The sequence below is a fragment of the Hippocampus comes genome, unplaced genomic scaffold (genome assembly GCF_001891065.2).
Source record: "Hippocampus comes isolate QL1 unplaced genomic scaffold, H_comes_QL1_v1.1 scaffold120, whole genome shotgun sequence".
Classification (NCBI taxonomy): Eukaryota; Metazoa; Chordata; class Actinopteri; order Syngnathiformes; family Syngnathidae; genus Hippocampus; species Hippocampus comes.
In genome coordinates, this window is record NW_017805781.1 from 624,768 (window position 1) to 645,778 (window position 21,011).

The window sequence follows — 21,011 nt, forward strand, 5'->3', positions numbered from 1 at the left end:
TTTATTTAAAGTTGTAGCATAGGTGCAAAGTAATTTATGTTGGTTTTATTTGTGTTGTTATTAATTTGATCAGCGATAATCAGTTGAGGGAGACACATGGGAGACGCGACAATTTTCTGATTGAAGTGTGCTTTCTTGAATGCCAAAAGATAGAACAAACATTTCTCAAAAATGAAGTTCAAACAATACAATTTTCTTTAATGAGCCAAGCTTAGTCTATCGCGATCCTAGGATCATGGACTAGTCAAGTTATACTTACAGTAAATATTTGTCTGAAAAATATAACAATCAAATGGAAAAAAAGAAATACTGACACTCAAGTCAAAAAAATAAAAATGAAAAACTGGGAAAAGCAGAAATACTGTAATAAGTCACTTTGTAATTTTTAAGTATCCTACGATTAATTAATTCATTGATTAAGATCAGAATGCCAGCACTCTATTTTGAGGAGTAGAAAGGTTGTCTTTTCCAGTTTGGAGAGTAGGCACACTATTTTGACCGAAAACAAAACAAAAAAAAGTATAACTTTCAACAAAACTGAGAATGTAAAAAGCCTCTTTTGACAAAGTAAGGTGTAGAAAGGTTGTCTTTTCCAGTTTGGAGAGTAGGCGTGTCCATAGTCCGGCGCAGGAACAATTGCGGTCCCCTGTTTAAATTTCCACCAGACATCAACATCTGGCATAAAAATAATAAAGTTTGGCCCATCAGCACTGTTAACCACAGTTGATAATACATCTGTACAAAAAAGCTATTTTATATTTTACCAGAAGATGGCAGCAGACCTGTCGGCGCGGTCTGCTTTCGGACCAAGCGCACTCCGCCTCTCCGAACTAGGCACGCTCATTGCTTCGGCCTCAGAATAAATTTCCGAATGTGCCCCTATCTTGAAAATCCTCATGTAGCCCTTTCGCCCTCATTTCTAAAATGAAGATTGTAGTGTATAAAAAGAAAGTTGACGGAGAGCGCTGTCGCTTCCAGGAAAATTAGAAATTGGCATTTTTTTTCACTGAAATTTGAAAAAATTGTGTCTTCCTAATTTGCCAGGAGCCTGGGGCTGTTTTCAAGGAATTCAATATCAAGAGACAACCTGAAATATGTAAACTATGACAAGGTGACCTGATCAAATTTGGTCCACTTTGCAAAAAGTTGGACGCCCTTAAAAAAAATAAAGCATCTCAGTAAAGATACCTAAAAAAATTCAAAACAGTAATTAAGTATTTGTACTTTGTTACTCCCCCACATTCATAACCTCATAATGTCACACAAAATGTTTGTACAATCATAAACCGAGGACCCCCTCGGTTTGCATCCTTTTCCAGATAATTTCGTTTCAGCAAAATTTTGTTACATCAAACCCTCACTTCAGGTGTGCCTCAGAGCTCTGTCCTGGGGACCTAGCTTTTCAACATCTACTCCGCTACCCCCACTCAGAACAGAATGGCTACTAATGGTCAACTACTTAATGTTTTTAAACTTTCATGAAATTAATTTTAAAAAAAATCTAAACTACAATGCTGGATGGTAGGTGTGTGGTATAAATGATGTATTCAATATAAGGCATGAATTTGCCCGATGGGAGAAATTTTGCCCCTCCTGGCCAACCGTGTTAATGTATTTTGACTCTGTCTCTCTCTCTTCATGTTCACTGTGCTCAGTGTGAAAGCAATGCCATAAATGTATGTCCAGCCCCAAGAAGAAGTGGACAACTACCTAAATAAATCAAGTTTCAATAACCTTGTGGAGGTGCTTGTTGCACATTATTTGTGTGGAGCCTCCGCTAACCAACGAGCTGCGACTGGAAAGCAAATGTGGCTAAACATTATGGCAAAAGTTTCCTTTTGCCTACATAGCATAAATCACTTGTCATCGCCTCCATGGGAGCAAAAACATCATGGGAGGGCAAGTAGTAAATTCGGCGAAAGTCAGCAAAGCTAATTGCTAAGCTATCAAAATGCATTCGCAAAACACCGAAATAAGTGCTTGCATGATACAGTCTACCCGTCACAAATGTTTATCTTGAACCGAGTTACAGCAGAGAGTAAGCAACTCCGAAAAGCAAAATAGCAGGCAATAAGTGACTCAAGAGAAAGTAAGCGCAAAGAAACATATACAGCAACCAGAAAGCTGAAATTAAGTCGCTACGTCACCGCATACATCAGCTGAAAAGAGGAGTATATTCCGGTAATATAATAAATACTTAAAACAGCAGCAGCAGTGGAGACAGGAAATTAAAATTCAAAACTATTATCCGTGCAGATATTATCCAACTCAATCTATCAGCAATGTTATTTGTCATTTGAGCGCCGAGTTGTTATTTTGATGGATGAGATCTGATGAATCTAATTGAATGCACTTGCGTTCTGCGGTTGAAAACAGAATCGGTAATGGCTAATTAGTTCATGGACACACATATTTGAATGAATTCTAGTAAACTAAATGAAAGCCTGTTGTACGGTGTTTCCATTTAAAATACTAGATGTTATCCTAATTAATCTGACTTCCATTATTTTTTGGAGCAATTTAGCTTCTCGAATGGAGTATAGAATTAAATCATACAGAAGTGAATTATTTATTAAATTAGAATGAGTTCAATTTTTTTTTTTTAACCTTAATTTTATATCGTGACATATATCCTTATTGTGGAGGGACGCGATTGATGAATGATTAATTTTGGGCCACATGGACCATCTCCAGTAGAGGGCTTTACCAGGGCTACCCAGATTTATGATGGAGCTATAGCACCTCCTAGCTCCCGGTGTGTGCTTATTATAACTGTAAGTAAGAAGTTATCTCCCACGGAAAGCTAATATTAAGCTCAAAATTTGACTTTGAATAACTCATAACAGCAAGTAGATTTTTTTAAGAAACCTTATGGAATTTTTGGTGGGATACGTGTGAGAAAGGTAATACAATAGCCATTTTGAAATGTTTCATTTGTCTTTATATTCGAGCTGCTATATTTGTAAGCTTATGTTATATTATTAGCTATCACTTTATGTTTGAGCATCATATTATTTCATGTCAAGATTACCTAAATTGCATTCTGTTGTTTAATAATTGCTTAGACGTGTTTTTTATGTTGATAGCTTCTGATTGGCTGTTGAAGTAAGGGAAAGCAGGAAGTGATTTTTGTTTCCGACAGTGTGGTTTCGATCGTACTGCGGTGCAGATATCCTTTTTTTTCTTCTTCAATAAAGCTGCGTTCAAACGGAATCTCTCCTTTTGCCGTTTCGTGAAGTAGAGCCATCCATTCAAAAACTAAACCCCTCAACTTACATACTCAAGGGTCATGAATGCACTCTCACTTGTACTTTCAGCACGTGACTGCTTATTGGCTGCAAATGCTGATTTGATTTCAACGTGTCTATGTAGGTCAGAGTTGTGGAAAAAAAGTAAATACGGTGGACTGGAGATACTTTAGAATTACTTCACACACTTTTGCCCCACTTCTAATCCTCTCTGTGGCAAGTCCACGAGTCGCAAAATGATTTGAACACATTCGTGATCAGTCTTAAGAATGTTATTTACTTTGGCTGCAACCAAGAACAAAACTGAGCATCATTCGTTTGAAATGGCAGACTACTGTATTTGATGCAGCTCTTGTAATTGATCGAATGAGACTGTGTAGGCGTTGCTAATTTTGTGTCTTGCATTGGAAACACAAAGGGAGCAATGATGTGCATTTTTTGTTCGAGAAATATACTCACTATAATTATCGGTTCATAAAGCCTGACACGAGTGTTTTCAGCAGCGCTCAGTTCCCGCCCCCTGTAAGAATTTTTTTTTTTTCAGGTTTGTAGTGCGGTACAATAGTGGCCCTTGAGGCATGTTGCGTGTATGTTGCCACGGTTTCATCAGAACTGAACAATATTTTAGATGTGCCTCTAACTGCGGTTTGTGCTCATGCATAAGTGTCTTAATCGTTTTATCCTCTTATTGGTGGAGCTGATCACTCGCACAAGTCACAAAGTCAAACCTTTCCATGAATTTGAAACGCAGACACCCCATGAATGTAAAAATCTACAATATGACAAAAATGGAAATCGTGTGTTTTTGTTCATTTTTTTCCACAGGACAACGACAATATGGCGCATTGTTGTACAGAAATGATGCCCGTTACGGAATTTACAGCTAAATCCTGTCCCCAAGGATTAGACATAAAATAATTATATTCGGGGTTCAATTTGGCTGAAAGTGAAAGCTAGAAGACTCATTTTTACAAAACATAAGACGCCGGGATGATGTAATGTTGCGCATTTGCGGCGTATTACCCAATTACGTTCGGCCTCTCGATGAATGATGATTCACTTGAGGCAGCTGACATCTTGAGTGAGCCTCTTTAGTGTTAATGTGCACTTGGATGCAAACTGGAACAGAAGCCCAAGAACAGTAAATGGGAGAGACGGACGTAGCGGACAGGCTATCTTAGACCACAAAGAGTCCAAAGTGGGAATTTGACAAGGGGAGAGAAGGAGGCAAATCTTAATTCTTTGTGACAAGCCTTCATTCATTGCACCAGGTTAACCAACACACTCAAAGGTCTATTTTAGTTCTATACTGGCTTCGGCAATAATAGTCATGTCATTTCACACCATTGTATAGTACCGTATTTCGTATTTTCCGCACTATAAGGCGCACCTAAAAGCATTCACTTTTCACAAAAGCCCTAAAATCCGATGCACATTATGTATGTCACAGTCTCTTTATATTCCCCATTGAGTTCTTTCTGTGAAAAACAAGTTACAGTATATCAAAACCCACCTATTTAAAATTGCATACTCCGTTTAAACTCATCGCTTCTTTTATTTATAATTTTATCTGTGGTTTTATTGCTCTTGTTTGATTGTAAGGTGTCCTTGAGTGTTTTGAAAGGCGCTTATAAATAAAATGTATTATTATTATTATTATTATTAAGAGCTCATTCGCAACTTTCTTGTTTGAGTCTTATCTCATTGTAAGAGTGTACTCCATGCATGTACAGCACCACACTGCCCCAGCGTGGCCAATGTCCTTACTGCAGGAACAGCTGGTATTCATTTTCACTTTATTATATTTTCAAATAGCTATTATTTTACTATATTATTATTTTACTTTATTTGTTTTTTCTTTCAAGTTACTTAGTAAAGTTTAGTTTTTTTTATTTGTCATACCAACACAGATTTCCAATGATAAAGCGCACAAATTTCAATACTCAAGGTCCCAGATTAATCCATTAAATTTCGAGAATTGTCCATCATCCATCCATTTACTGATCCGCTTTATCCTCACAAGGGTCATGGGGGGGTGCTGGAGCCTATCCCAGCTGTCTTCGGGCAGTAGGCGGGGGACACCCTGAACTGGTTGCCAGCCAATGGCAGGGCACACAGAGACGAACAACCATCTGCACTCACACTCACCTAGGGACAAATTAGAGTGTTCAATCAGCCTTCCATGCATGTTTTTTGAATTGTGGGAGTAAACCGGAGTACCCGGAGAAAACCCAAGCAGGCCCGGGAAGAGCAAGCAAACTCCACACAGGGAGGCCGCAGCCAGGATTGAACCCACGACCTCTGCACTGTGAGGTCGACGCGCTAAGCACTGGATCACCGGGTCGCCCCCTAGAATTGTGAAAATAAAAAATGAACAACAAACTCGATACAATGAAGAGATAAAGGAGATACTTCTTCACGGTTTGAATGTGTCCAAATATGGAATGCAGCAAAGGTGTGAGTGCCGTACAATGAAAATTGCAAGAGCAGCTGAGGTGAAACCAGGCACCAGCCACAATTTTCTCAAATTCACATATCAAAAAATAAATAAATAAATAAGAAACAACAAACAAACAAACACACACACACACACACACACACACACAGAACTTTCATTGTAGAAAAAAAAATAAATTATTTGACAGCTTGGTTTAACACGACTGAGAATCAGCCAGTTATGATCAAAATAGCACATTTAATTTATTCTTAATTCCTCACTGCAATGAATTAAATAGTTTCTGTTTCAATGTATTCTTTCAAAATATGTATAGAACCTTTTTTTTAATATAGAAGAAACTTTCCATTTCCCAGTGGGAGACCAAGTCGGCTGTATTAAACAACAAGGAACTGAACATTTTATCATGTCCAAATTCAATTGGTCATGCCCAGTTGAAGTGAATACGGCACGTCAAGCTGAAATCCCAACTCTAGGAATAAATAAATAAATAAATAAATACAACAACACAAATGAAACACTGCCTCGGGTTCTCTGCTGCTGAGAAACAAATTAGTTCTGGGAATCAAACAACTTCAATTCGGAGTGTGGTGTATTGCTCTACTCGGGGAAATGCACTTTCATGCTTCCAAAAAAAAAAAAAACATCGTAAAAGATAAATTGGCCTAGCGGAAGTCAAAGTTGTACTATTACAAAAAACAAGCCTGAGTGATTGGCACGGGTATACAAAGAAGGATATTTACATGCAGTGCTACAAGTAAAATAAAAGAATTCACAAAAGAATCAGACCAAATCAAAGTCAGCGAAGGCCCAATTATCAAATGTCCAAAAAATTTGCCTCAGTAAGTATATTGTGCAGTGTCTTGAGACTGGTTTTTCCTCCTCATTCGGGCCTATCACTTCAATATTTAAATCATAAATCTTTATTTTGTTTGGTCATCATTGACCAATCTGTGATTGTGACATGAAACAAAGATCGTCAATTAGTAAGCAGTGGTGGCTAACCAATACATGGTGCCAAACACAAAAAAAGTGGGAATGCACAAATGAAGCTTCATGAAGCACCTGACAATATTTTACTCCTCTAGAGGGCACTCTTGGTTTAAAGATACAGTGGAACTGAAATACATTTCCATTGCACTAAACTTTATCATTAACCAAGAACACCATCTGGAGGAGTCCAAAAACACAAAGTGTTTCATTAAGCTTAATTTTCTCATTAGAAGTAAAAAAGCTGTGTGTTTATTATTTTCATCAGCTTGTTCCCCAGTTCCAAAATCCCATCTGCGCCCCTGCCGCCTCTGTTGCTGGAAACAAATAGAGAAGCAATTGGCTGTGTCGAGCCTATGTGAAACATGTCCCTCGAGTCATTCGCAACATGAAAAAAAATTACATGAGGCCGTGATTGCAATGGTAATGTATACCAGCTAGCAGCTAGCGTAGCATCTTCAACTTCAACTACTCTTTTCTTCTTCTTTGCATTTTAAGGGAGTCTGGATGCATTGGTTTGGTGGAGGGGGCTGGCATTTGCTGCAAAGGTCCACCCCAAAAAAATGAATAAATAAAAAAATTCATTTCTCAAAAGATGATTTGGTCTTTTACATTCATTAATTAAGAGTGCACTTGATAGCTATGCAGAATGGAACACAAATACAGTCGAGCCGTATGGTATGTACACTCTAAAACAGATGTCCCCAAACTACGGCCCGCGGGCCGAATGTGGCCTGCCTGCGCATTTTGCGCGGTCCGCTGAACAATACAGAGATGCATTTTTTTTTTCCCCCAAGTCTGGCCACGATGCATTTTTTTTTTGTTTTTTGTTTTCCAAGTCTGGCCACGTGTTCGAGACTTGTACATGCATAGAACGTAGCATTCTACTCTTTTGCAGTATGTCCCCTATCAGAAACCCTTTCCTCAAAAAAATGGATAAAATCCGCAAAGTACCCCTGTCAAATAAAAAAATGGACTAAGGGCGAAAAGATTAGGAAAGAGAAAAAAAATGATTGGTTATTATTTATTTCATAAAATGTGCCTGTCAAGAGCCCAGAAAGGGTTAATATCTGGTATGTGCGGCTTTTTGGAAAACAAATGTTGATGTCTAGACACCTCCTGCCATCATCACACTTTTTGTTACAAACCGAACCCGGCCCCCATCACATAAGGGAAAAGTTATTTGGCCCTCACAAGAAAAAGTTTGGGGACCCCTGATTTACAGAGTCCATTTAGCCAATGGATGCAATGTGCAACATAACCACAAGATGGTAATACACAGGAGGAGGTGCTAGTAAAGTGCTTTTCTAACCAAACCAAGCCACCTTGTCTTTCCTCAGTGACACTACAAAAGGACAATATATTAACCCTTTCAGGGACGGCGGTTACTACAGTGGACAGCTTACCATTTTACCACACGAAAGGGTTCATTAGAACGACAGAAGTCTTGATACAGAAACGTGTGGGGGATGCCGAAATGCACTTGCCAAAAATAAATAAACTAGCATTAATATTTCGGGACTTGTTTCCAAGTCTTGAGTTGTGAAACCACCTCATTAAAGTGGAAAAAAAAAAACACCAACGCAAACTCATTCTGCCCACAAAATAGTTTTTAATTGATTGTTAAAAATAAGGCGAGAGATGTAGGAGTACATTTGTGTTTGTGTACTGCAAACTGGGATTGGAAGAGTCCCTGGCAAGTTTCTGACTTGAGAAGAGTGTTTGGACAAAGTGCTCAGTATCAGAAAATCGCTTTATGTAGATCCGAGGAGGGAGAAGAGTGTTTGGACAAAGTGCTCAGTATCAGAATGTTGGATGGATGAAATTCCTTTGCCTTTTTTTTTGTCTATTTTTAGAAAACCTCTTGCTGAGGAAACACCACACATCCCTCTTCTCCCTGCAGATATTTTTGCATAGCTCAGTAAAGTATGACTACTTTTACAACCGCAATCACCCAAGCCATCCTCAATAATCTTTCATACATACTGGATAATTTATATTTAATGTAAAACAAAAAAAAGATACATTCTGAATTGCAAAGGCTCAATCATTAAAATAAATACTGAAATGGCTAGACTGCAATTACATGTCTGTCTTCTACCGAAGAGAACACACACACAAGCACTGAGACGCTCAAGACCGTATTTTGTCCTCTTAAATACAAAACAAACACAAACCATTGCAGTGTCAAAGCGCAGAGGCCAGGAAACAGTTTCGCTGTCATTCGACCACCACCGCCACCACCATAAATTCAGACATTCAAAAGTTATTTCATATAAAAGCAAATATTTTGTGCAGGAATTGTTCACATCGCTGCAAAACGTGTCAATGCTGGGGTGGATCCACGCAATGTTTTTTTTTTGTCTCTTCTCATTCTATGAAAATATTCCACCACAATTTCCAAACTGAAGTCTGAAAAATACATCTTATGTACACCAAGATTTTGCTTACAAAATATATGCATGTTAGCAAAACAGAGGCTGATTTTTATTTTTTTGTTACCAAAAGGCGTTGCATTCTGATGAGACACAATTTGTTTAATTCAGAGCGTGCCGAGCTTTGATGAAGAATCCTTTGGTAGCAAACGTAACATTCTTTCAAGCCAAAAATAAATATATGCTGGGAAAGGCCTAAGGCAGCTGGAGGACTGTTTACATTTGTGTGTGGGGGAGGGGGGGTCTCGGTCTTGCAAATGAGTAAAGGAAAACTAAAATACGCCATCAATGTTCTTATATTGAAACACCTATTTAAAAAAAAATAGATCACTGTAGTATTTCAACAAGTTTGTAACTAAAACCCTCCAACATTATTGCTGATCATCTTTTCTATTTTCCGTTCCTTTGCCAGCATGTTTCTTGATCATTTCCAGCTGTCGGAGTTAAAGTGTTTGGAAACACACGCATGACCGTGTCACAATGTTCTCTTTTGATCGACCGAGTCTATTCTTGCATCCTTTGACACTTATTTGGTTGGACTCGTCCTGGGCACAGCAGTTTTATGCAAAACAGCCAACGTGTTCATTTGTCCGAACACGTTCCGCTTCGAGGAGTCGAATGTCAACCAAAAGGCACAAAACTGGATGCTGCCTGTGCTATGTGTTGCATATTTGGAGACAATAATAATCCATGTCGTGGACTGGGGAGAGACACTCGACTATATTTTTGGTTTAAAAAAAAAAGGAAAACTCCGTTGAGTTTGAGTTTGTTTCCTGCTGTACATTATTGCCTACACACTATTTCAAATAAACACAGCTAGTCTGACTTGCCTTCAACCAGACATTTCTCATTAAAATGACTGGTTTATGTTTGGGTTTTTATGACTGATGTGTAGAACAGATGTGCGGAATAAATAAATAAGGTTTTCGTATTCACGAGGAAAACGTTAGGCCAAATAAGTGAAGACGCACCGACATCACTTCTCGTTGTTTGGCTTTGAAAAACAAAGTGCTTGAGGCAGGTCTGAGGGTGCTGAGGTCGGCGCTTCATTTGTCATTGTCCACGACCTGCCATACGATGAGGTGGCTGCGCTCAGCTATTGATAGCGGGGACTGAAGTTTCATTGGGGCATCCTCCACTTCCGCCGCTTCCACCTCCTCGTCCCCTGGAGACACAAAAAGATGTCATGTGGTCTTCTAGAACCACTGGAAGCTTTCATGCAGCTTTAATTTATTTTTTATTTTTTTCTTGAGTTCCCAGAAGTCTTACTAACATACGGTGGTGACTTATGACACAAGTGACTGACCTAACTTATGACTTGCTTTAACTTGCAAGCTCAAAATTGAGATACAAACGTTCCTGTGAACTCAACTCATATTTTACAACAGGGCATTTTGGCAAATGGCGATGAATATTAGCACCACACTCCGAGAAGCACTGAGATGTTATCATAACCCCCATTGAGTTCTACGAAGGACATGCCCTGCTGCAACCCAATTGGCTGCAAGGACTTAAGACCACAAGTGGAATTTCTTCAATTACAACTCAATGAACAGGCCGGGATATATGTGCCTGTCTTATACTGCCCCCAGGTGGCCTAATGGGGCACACCAGGAGCAGCATTTATTTGATGCAATGTGGCAAAAACTGTTTTTTTTAAAATTCTATTTAATTAAGAAATGAATGTATGTTTTTTTTATAAAGTACAATGTTATGAAGGTACTTTTCTTTCAAAAAATGCACCACAAAAAGCTTTGTGTTTTTAGGGGAAGGGGAGAATGGATGAATGGTATGTCCATTCATTTCAATGGGAAAAGCTGATGTGACATACAGTGATCCTCGAAACACAAAACGTGTATCTGTCTCATGGTTTCGTCATGTTTTGTAAATTACCCACTCTGTTGCCTAACAGTCTTGTTCACAGATGCATTTTCAGAAATAAGCAGACAATAGATTTATATCACACTTGATGATTGGGCCAGCACTCCAAAGGGGGGAAAAAAAAACATGATTTTCCATAATATTAACCCTTTCATGCATCATGTAGTAACCGCTGTCCCTGAAAGGGTTAAAGCGGAAGTCAAACCAAAAATTGCCTTTTGCAATTTTGTATGTGCCCCCACGTGTCGAACCATAGTATTCTGATTAAAATTGCGCAATGGAATACGAAATCAGCAGAAAAATCCATCGGTGTTTATATATTGCAGGGCGCTACCATTTTGGATGGGTAGAATTTTCTGCTCCATTCATATTCCCCGAACTCAATATTAACCAAATTCCCCATGTTTAATTTTGCAAGGCAAAACATGGTCTTGAACAGTAAACTCACCCATCCTGAAATCTATGTAGCCTTCCCCCCCACTCATCACCAACATCGACTTGTTTCCATCCTGAGATGGGGCGTCTGACGTCTTGTCATCTCCACAGCTGGATGTGGATGGAAGGGCATGACCTGAGACACATCAACACACAACTGGCTGTCAATTGTTGGGACTCCATTTCTCATGATCCACCAGTGCACCATCTGCTTTCCACAGGACAATACCTTTTTGTTTGTATATATCACTATACTCGTATAATCAATATTCCGTTACATTACAGCATTTAATCAATTTAAATCTGATTTATATATTTTTTGTACGATACTTTTTTAAAAAAATACTTTTTTGATCATTTGTCAGCAAGGTTATTTTTGGGATCATCCGTGTGGTGCAGTAATTTGATGTTTAGTCTGCATGCTTTCAGTGCTAACATGGCACTCATGCTCTTGTATAATTAATAATTGTAAGAATTAATTATACTGCTAAAGGCCTGTAGTTGTGGTGCCTCTTCTAACTTCCTGTTAGTGCGCAACAAAGACTCAGGCAGAAGTCTGTTACATCGAGCCTGAGATCAAATCTGTTTCCTGTTGATGTTATTTTATTGATTAACGTGCAAATTAAAGTTACGCCTTGTGATCATTTGGAAGGCTGGACTGAAGATGACTCGCATAAAGACAATGTACGGCAGGGTTTTTTGAAACAGAGCTAATATTTTTGGATGATGATTCATGCAAAGGGCGACAAGTTTGACACATATGTCCCAAATTAATTTTCTCAAATGATTTCACCGTTAGGCGGCTGGTGGGCCCAGTGGTGAGCGCGTCGACCTCACAGTGCAGAGGTCGTGGGTTCGACCAAGGCTCCGGCCTTCCTGTGTGGAGTTTGCATGTTCTCCCTGTGCCTGCGTGGATTTTCTCCAGGTACTCCGGTTTCCTCCCACAATCCAAAAACATGCGCATGGCAGGGTGTTCGATTGAACACTCTAAATTGCGGATGGTTGTTTGTCTCTGTGTGCCCTGCGATTGGCTGGACTGGTTCAGGGTGTACCCCGCCTACTGCCCCAAAAACAGTTGGGATAGGCTCCAGCACCGCCCCCCTCCCCTCCCTCCGCGACCATTGTGAGGATAAAGCAGATCGGAAAATGGATGGATGGATTTCATCCACACACGACAATGAAAATTACCAGATGACTTCCCCACAAAATAATTTGAGCAAAATTATTTTAACATGCATATCAAACTTGTAGCTCTTTACATTTTCTTTAAATAGTCATTTCTAAATTGACCACAATGTAAGTCTAATTTAAAAAAATCTAATCAAATACTAACAACCCCCTCAAAAAAAAAAAAACAAAAAAAAACAGATAGTGGTGAGCTATTATTAAAACAGGGCCAAAGTCTACTCATGTGGCTTACGGGCACCAAGTTGATGACTCCTTTTTGTTTACCTGGGACGGCGGTGAAGAACTTCACGGCATCGCGGTGTCCATGGAAACAGAGCTGCGCGTGGGCCATGGAGCAGTATGGAACAAATGTCCCTGCAGCTACTTTGTCACTGCTCTCATCACCGTAGATGCGAATCTCACTCCCTGGGTGGTTACCTGTTCCCTTCGTAGGCTTAGCTGCAAAAATGAACACAAGGTTACCACTACCCCGGTTTGCTAATCCAGAGGCACTGTCTCCGACGTCAATATGATGTCAAGACATGTCAACCAGGAGAGCTCTGCGACATCCAGAGCCATGAGGAACTCCGGGCGGATCTCATCCACCCCCGAGGCTTGCCCACAGAGGAGCTTTTTAACCACCTTGGTGACTTCAACCCCAAAAATAGGTGAGCCCACCACAGAGTCCCCAGACTGTGTTTCCTCAAAGGAAGGCATGTCAGTGGAACGGAGGAAGTCTTCAAAGTATTTTCCCACAAAAAGTCACAATTTAAAGTCAATAGTGTTAATGGTGCAGTGCTTCCCTGGTGGACCCATTATTCAGGGTTCCCACACTTTCTACAAAACCCGGAAAATGATTGACCAATTTTATAGTCATGGAAAGTGAGAAAAAAAATGTCCTGGAAACGCTCGAGTTGTCCTGGAAAATTGTTTTCCCTCCCTCTGTCTTGTGGGTAGACAGGGGGAACGTTGATGCTATTTGACTGTCGCCACTGGACAGCCCCGGGGCGCTTGTGTTTTTTGCACCTGCAATAGCCGGCATTTTTCACAGCCCCGTTTTGTTCAGTGGAGATATCGGCGCTGTTTGACAGTCTGCGTTGGTGCGGCTGGATGGATGGCTGGTGGAGCCGAGGTTGAGGAGAGAGGAGTGTCGGCGCGGAGCGTGGCTGTATATTTGGAACTGAGAGTTGCCGCTTGGAATTGAAGCGGATTTTACATGGGATGGAAGAAGTGAAGCGAACCGATCTCTTTTTTCTTCAATGGACGCTACAGCTTCTTGTTTACTTTCAGACTTTGCTTGTAGCAGACATGTGCACATTTTCAGCATGACGTCTCTGATCGACTGGTGAAAGGACACTTTGATTCTTCCTCTTTCATTCAGAACTGCTTCAAACAACAAAGTATATGCAGGAATAGTGGTTCCGAATGCATGACTGTCCATGTCTTATGTGTATTCATGTGTATTTATTATGTGTGATGAGTATTTTGTCATTTTAAAATTACCTCTTCTATAAAGTGCTTTGTTACTGCCGCAGCTGTTGTGAAAGTGTAAAATAAATAAAGATGTATTTTAGTGTATAACATTGAAACAATCTGGTTAAATGTACAATTGTAGAAAATAACATTTGTCCAAATTTTGGGCTCGAATTTATTAGTGTATGTTGTGATAACTTGACTCATTCTGTGACAGATGAAATAGTCCTGCAGAAGTCCCGGAAAAATTCTGCAAAATAATTTCAAGCAAAGATTGGGAACCCTGAATTTCCTCAAAGCCGTCCAGAAGTCATTTTGCATAGCCTTACTTAACTCCTCCCATCTATCAGCTATCCATTTATCGGTCTAAAAAAATCTGAGTTGGTTTACAGATGATAAAGTCAAGGTATCCACAAAAACACTAATTGATTACAGATTCAATTCAATACTCACTCTCTACGAGAGGGATCGAAATGATGACTCCGTTTCCAGTACCAATCCACAGACGGTTACATGACACCATGAGAGCCGTGATGCGCACAAATGAGAAGCCCAGTTTCCCCGTACCTGAAAAAGTGTGTAAATCATTGTAATACATTGCAACCCTGACTTTCCCAGAAACCTGTGTGCAATGGTGGCTTGATAATACATTGAAGACAATGAACCAACCCAACATCTTGCTGACATAAGGCTCAATGTCCACGTCCTGTAGGTGCTGGAAAGTGTGGGCGTGGAAGAGCCTGAGGGTGGAGTCCAGCCTGATAGATACCCAAATGCCGTCACCATCCCATGCCAACTGACGCACCTGGCTCTCCTTACGGGGGTGTGCATCAAATGACTTCTGCGGGGTCAAATTTACATCCATAATCGGGCGCAGAGTAAAAAGAACATTTTTTGTCATTAGAAACAGAAGTTTCAAATCCAAACAAAATTTATTCGCTGCCGACAACAAAATTAGGGAATGGAATTTTCTTTTCCATAATATATTTTTTGACTGACAGCTTCTACTCGGGGGTGACTACAAATAAATACAGTAATGTGTGTGCTCTCTTAAAATAATTAGCAACATGAATGTATTATGGATGAGAGAAAGTTCATTCTTTTCTGTCAAAATTCATCAACCAGAGGTTAAAAATTCTGTTAAAACAAAACAGCCAATGCAGGCAATGTGAAAACATGATGAAAGAAATTCTTTTCACTCCCATAGTTTGAAAACATTCAATAACCAGAAATGGAACATGAATGTTACTTTACCTCAATCTTCATAGCTTTGGGCTGCACCACATATATCTTATTTCTGAAACCACACCACACCTTGTCGTGCACCACAGTCATGCAGCGGATGGAGTAGTGAGGTTTCCCCAAGTCGAGCAAGTGGTAGTTGGTCAGATCCCACTGCCCATCTGGAACATTAAAAAAAAAAAATTTAAAATGGGAGAAAACAAGTTAACGGTGATTTTCGCAATGGAATTTTATGTCCGCTCACCAGCTCCACGGTGGAAGATGGCTAACGTGCCATCAGACAGGCCAACCAGGACACGCCCTTTCACGTGTCTGTGACCGGAAAAAAAACAAAAAAACAAAAACACATCAAACGTTAGGTTGGCAGAGCTTTTCAGTTAGCAAATCTAAATGAACTTACACGATGCCGAGTACAGAGTCTTTCAGCTTGACAGAATGGAGACACTTTGTCCATTGTGACACAGAGGAGTGGACATACACACTGGAGAAATACAACAAACACACAGATTGAATTTCTGCTCACAAAACAAAATATAAAATGAACGTCAATTGATTCTCACCATCCGTTCTGTGCCCCAAGCCACATCGTGGGCAGGACGCTGCTCATCTTCTGAGCCTCTTCTCTCATCAGATCCTGCTCCTCAGCAGTGGAGTTTGAACTCATGCCAGCTTTTACCAGGTCACACTCTCGACTAAGCAGGGAAATCAAGATTGCACTCAAGATGTCAAATGTCACTGTAAGAGTTCTGGTACATTTTTTACATGTGTGGCGTGATTGGTGGTAATTAACCCTTTCATGTACCAATAATGATAACCTGTCACCTGATGACATAAGATGTCCACTGCAGTAACCACTGTCCTTGAAAGGGTTAATTAGGGTAGCTTGGAAAAAAAATGACCAAGAGCTGAAAAATGCACCTCTATATTGAGACGTTTCACTTGTTTGGCAACATTTTCAAAACACGGGTACGATCATGATGGGTCATACGAGACGCAATGTGTGTAATTCAATTTGGACAACGAGAAGGACGCAAAGAAAACAATGCCGTGGCACTGCATAGCAAAGAATTGCAAGGGGTTGTATTTTTCAAGAGCATTAAGTGGGAGGTGAGTTTAACTGCCCGAGGGAGAATCAGTTTTTTTCTCAAACCTTCTACCATTGCTGGCCTTGTGGGCGCTATGTCCATAATGTGAGCGGAGTCTGCGCTCTGATCAGGAAGGTGCAGAAAACTGAGGTCTTTTGGAATTCAGGAGTCACTACTTAAGACCTTTTATGACTCTGTGGTGGCCTCAGCCATTTATTATGGCATAGTCTGCTGGACAGGCAGCATCTCAGCCCGGGAAAGAGAGAGACTGGATGGACTGGTCAAGAGGGCCAGCTCTGTCCTGGGCTGCTCCCTGGACACTCTGAAGGAGGTGGGCAACAGGAGGATGCTAGCCAAGCTAAAAGCTATGATGGACAGACCCCCCCACACCTACCAGGCCACCCTGACAGCACTGGGCAGCTCCTTCAGCCAGAGACTGATACACCCGCACTGCAAGATGCATCCGCCGCTCATTCCTGCTGACTGCTGTCAGGCTATTGAATAGACAGACGTGAAAACCTGGACTTACCCCCACTCGCCCATTTTTAATATGCTTATATTTACATTTGATAATTTATATACTTTTGTTCTTCTACTTCTCCTTTTCATAATTTTGCTGCTGTAAATTGGGAATTACTCCATTGTGAGACAAATAAAGGTTTTCTTATCTTAAGTGGCTGAGACACCAGACCAAAAGCAGCACTCTGATCTTCATGCACGCAAGGTAGGAGAACAGTAATTACGGCATTGTCCATGCTTGTGTAGTGAAGTGTGGCAGACATGTCTGCCACACTTCTTGGTCTACGAGTTCTCCAAAGTGTATTTTGCATCTTTCAAATCAAAATTGTAATCTCACTCAGGAGACTTTTTTTTTTTTTAAGCATTAACTGGAAATGATAAGGCTTCATTTTTTTCAGGATTAAAACTTTGGATGTATTCCACTCAGTGCAGTTCTGTGTCTCTATCTCTGTGCAGTCCAACTTTTACACGTGCTTATCACATGACATGCTTAATGAACATGGCTGCCAGCCATATTATTTTTTAAACTTGTTTCTAAAGTTATTAAAAGTACATGAAAAATAAGATTATTCAATTAATAATCAACAAAGTATAAACTTTTTACTGCTGCAAATGGTGAACATATCTGGAGAATCCCTTTAAATATGTGGACTTCACTCGGTCTGCACATGCAAAGCAGCTCAGATGAATAGTCCTACCAGAGCGCCTTACAATAGAAACGGCAGGACTGACACAGGAATGCTGAAGGACATTCGCTAAATTCTGTGCAAAACCAGGACAGCAGCTCCACCGTTTGGCAGACTAATCCGCTTCCATTTTGTGGTCGATTGATCATTTTGCAGCGCAGATTAGGCCCGGTGCAATGCTAGTGGCTTGCGGCTGATGACCGGGGTTGTTCTTCACCCTTTCAGGGACAGTGGTTATTAAATACAATGGACAGCTTACCATGTCATCAGGTTACAGGGTGGCATGAAAGGGTTAATCACGCTGATAGCATAGTTGCATTGCATTCATATTATCTAAACGTTGAAATCAACCATCGGAAGACAGTGACGTGAAGACTTTTACATCACTTTGACGTTTATTGACACACCTTTTGGGTTATTCACCAGATTACCTTTGAGAGGACTTGGTGGAAGCCTCTGCTGTCTGCTGCAGCCCCAAAGGATCAGTGAAGGCATATTCACTGTATACTCCTCTCTGACGGGCAGACCCTCCACTCTCCTCAGTGGTTTCTACAAAAGTCACAACCGTTAGTAAAGGGGAGTTGGCGATGAAAAAGGTGAACTCGCTTACCCATTTCTCCGTTTTCTTTGCCTGCACCGTCTGCTGTCTGAGGGACAGCCGTTGCTCCCTCAGCTGTGCAGCCTACGACAGTGATGCCTCCAAGCACGCCATCACTGCTGGCTGTGCTGCTACTGCTGTTGGACAAACAGGCCTTTTCGACAGGCGCAGTCTCTGAACTCAAGGTGAGTTCCTCACCTGCTGGATAGTCCGTCTCTCTTGCACCTGAAAAAAAATGTTTAAAAATGTAGTGGATCAATCTGGGAAAATAAATGGGGGACTCATTTGAGGACATGGCACGGCATGGCACCTTTGTTAGTGAACTGAAAAAAATAAGTGTCAATGACCACCCTTTCAGATGAAATTCCAATCCACCCGTTAGAAACTGGAGTGGGCTACGTATGGGCCGCGTTCTTTAATCCCGCCTCGTGCACTCATTATCATAAAGTGCTTTGGCTGAGGGCCTTCTGATCGTTCCAAAGTGGAGACCTCAAATGAAGCATTCTCCATCAGTGTCTCGACCAGAAGGCTATGGGAATTGCGGTTTTCTGAAAAAGTGTTAGAGATTGAATTTTCTTTTCATTTCAGGTAAACTGTATTGATTTTTTTTTATTTACTATATTCATGTCTGATTAAAAAGTTGGTAAATTGATTTTGATCATTTAAATAGGCCTTATTAAATATTGCAAAAACGTCAGTTAAGGTAAATTTCTTTTTACACACACAAAAATTTATTTTTCCGATTATATCTTTTTCACGTTACATCCATTTATCAAAGAATTTTAAGATATGATTTGAAGCCTTCGTTAATTTGATCACTTAGGAACGGTATCTCAAGATGGTCATGTAGGTATGGGTCATGAAGTCGAATATCATCCAAGAGAATGCGCAAATTCTGGAGACAACCTAAGTGACATGCAAATGTGAAGTGGACTCATCCAATATTTGAATTTTTTTTTTATTATTAAAAAAATGAAAAGTGGGTCATGCAAAGTGATTAGCTACCCTAAGTTAATATGTTGTAGAGCCATCTTTTTACAGTTATAAGTTTTTGAGGGTGCGACGATCAGTTTTGCACATCTAGAGACTGATTTGTTTTTTTTTTTGTCCCATCTTTCTCAAGCTCAATATGGTTAGATGGAGAGTGTTTGGAAGCAGATTTTTTTTTAAGATCATTGCACAAATTCTCAATTAGATTCAGGTCTGGACTTTGAGTTTGCCATTCTAACACCTGGATATGTTTCGTTTTGCATTGTTCCGTTGTAGATTTTGCTTTATGTTTAGGATCATTGTCTTGTAGGACGGTAAACCTTCGTCACAGGCTCAATGCCTCACGAGATGTGTAAATCTTTTCATATTCTAATCCTGCTTTAAAACCTCTTCACAACTTTATCCCAGTCCTGTCTGGAGTGTTTTTCATGATGCTGTGTGCTCCCCAATATTCTAACAGACCTCTGAGACCATCACCGAGCAGGTGCATTAATATTCAGATGAGATTACACACAGACGGACTCAATTTATCATCATCATTCATTTAGGTCAACGATGGATTAATCTGCAATTGTCAGTGAACTTCTGGAGTGAGCTGGCTGCACTCACAGTCAAGGGGCCGAATAATATCGCACTTTTTAGTGTGTGTGTAGGGGGCGGGGTCGACACTTCACAATTGTGTGCCACTTGGTGTTGATAACAAAATAAAATCTTATTTCATATCTTTATGTTTCAGGCCCGACATGTGGCTAAAGGTCAAAGAGTTCAACGAGGCCGAATATTTTCGCAAGCCACTGTATTTTGAAATCGTGTGATTACGTTTCCTTCATAACAAGAATAAGATGTTCTGACGTTTTCACATAATTACGCGATAGTCCTATTGATCCATCCATCCGTCCATTTTCTGCTCCACTGATGCTAACAAGGGTCGCGGGGGGTGCTGGAGCCTATCCCAGCTGTCTTGGGGCAGAAGGCGGGGGACACCACAAACTGGTTGCCAAGCAATTGCATAGCACACATCCGCGTTCACACTCCCACCAAGGGACGATTTAGAGTATTCCATTAACCTGCCATGGATGTTTTTGGAATGTGGGAGGAAACCGGAGTACCCGGAGAAAACCCACGCAGGCACGGGCAGAACATGCAAACTCCACAACAGGAAGGTCGGAGCTGGAATCGAACCCTTCACTGTGCGGCGGACGTGCTAACCAGTCAACCACGGGGCAAGTCTTATCTATTTATTTTTGCGGCAGAAATTCACTATTGTATTTTCCCTAACGTTACAAAAACACAATTTACTAGTTCTATAAAAATACTCGGCAACAGACCTGGAACACTGGTGATACAAAGGACGTGGGCATCACACACAATGAAGCTGTCAAGGATGATTCCGGGCTGGTTAGCATCAATGACAACAGCTTTAGTAGTCGACTGGGTGCTGGTACAAATCCACACCAACGATGACAATTCATCATGTTGTCGCAGTTCCTTTTGCTGTTCCTTTTCATATCAAGCAGAAGAGGTGTGCATGTTTTCAGTTGAGTCATTGTTATTTTCTGTGTTTTGAGAAAAAGATTGTAGCCAACACTAGGGGACTCTAACCTTGAGTTCTTGATCCAATTTTTCCAAGCTGCTCTGAGATCCTGTTTTCTTTTTGGGGCTCTCTGGTCCTGACACGTTGCTGTAAAATACACTGGCTCCTACGATGGAACCCCCATCTCTGGTTTTACCTCCAGATAAATGCACGCCAGCAGCACACCACAGCTGAAGCACAGAAACACAAGTTCGCTCAAACACATGAACAAGT

At 40.6% G+C, this 21,011-nt stretch overlaps 1 protein-coding gene across 1 annotated transcript in view; it reads right to left on the bottom strand.

The window, feature by feature from the left end:
• Positions 1-9,045: 9,045 nt before the first annotated feature.
• The window catches only part of LOC109524788 (C-Jun-amino-terminal kinase-interacting protein 4-like), a 16,189-nt gene continuing 4,223 nt past the window's right edge, over positions 9,046-21,011 (bottom strand). The window contains exons 5-17 of the mRNA XM_019884886.1: positions 20,807-20,968; positions 20,533-20,704; positions 18,227-18,439; positions 18,048-18,165; positions 15,887-16,018; positions 15,727-15,807; positions 15,571-15,638; positions 15,339-15,487; positions 14,754-14,925; positions 14,538-14,651; positions 12,897-13,070; positions 11,458-11,580; positions 9,046-10,293 (exon numbers count right to left, since the gene is read on the bottom strand). Of these exons, the coding sequence (XP_019740445.1) occupies positions 10,175-10,293; positions 11,458-11,580; positions 12,897-13,070; positions 14,538-14,651; positions 14,754-14,925; positions 15,339-15,487; positions 15,571-15,638; positions 15,727-15,807; positions 15,887-16,018; positions 18,048-18,165; positions 18,227-18,439; positions 20,533-20,704; positions 20,807-20,968 (1,797 nt within the window). The 3' untranslated portion in view covers positions 9,046-10,174. The remainder of the gene's footprint in view (positions 10,294-11,457; positions 11,581-12,896; positions 13,071-14,537; positions 14,652-14,753; positions 14,926-15,338; positions 15,488-15,570; positions 15,639-15,726; positions 15,808-15,886; positions 16,019-18,047; positions 18,166-18,226; positions 18,440-20,532; positions 20,705-20,806; positions 20,969-21,011) is intronic.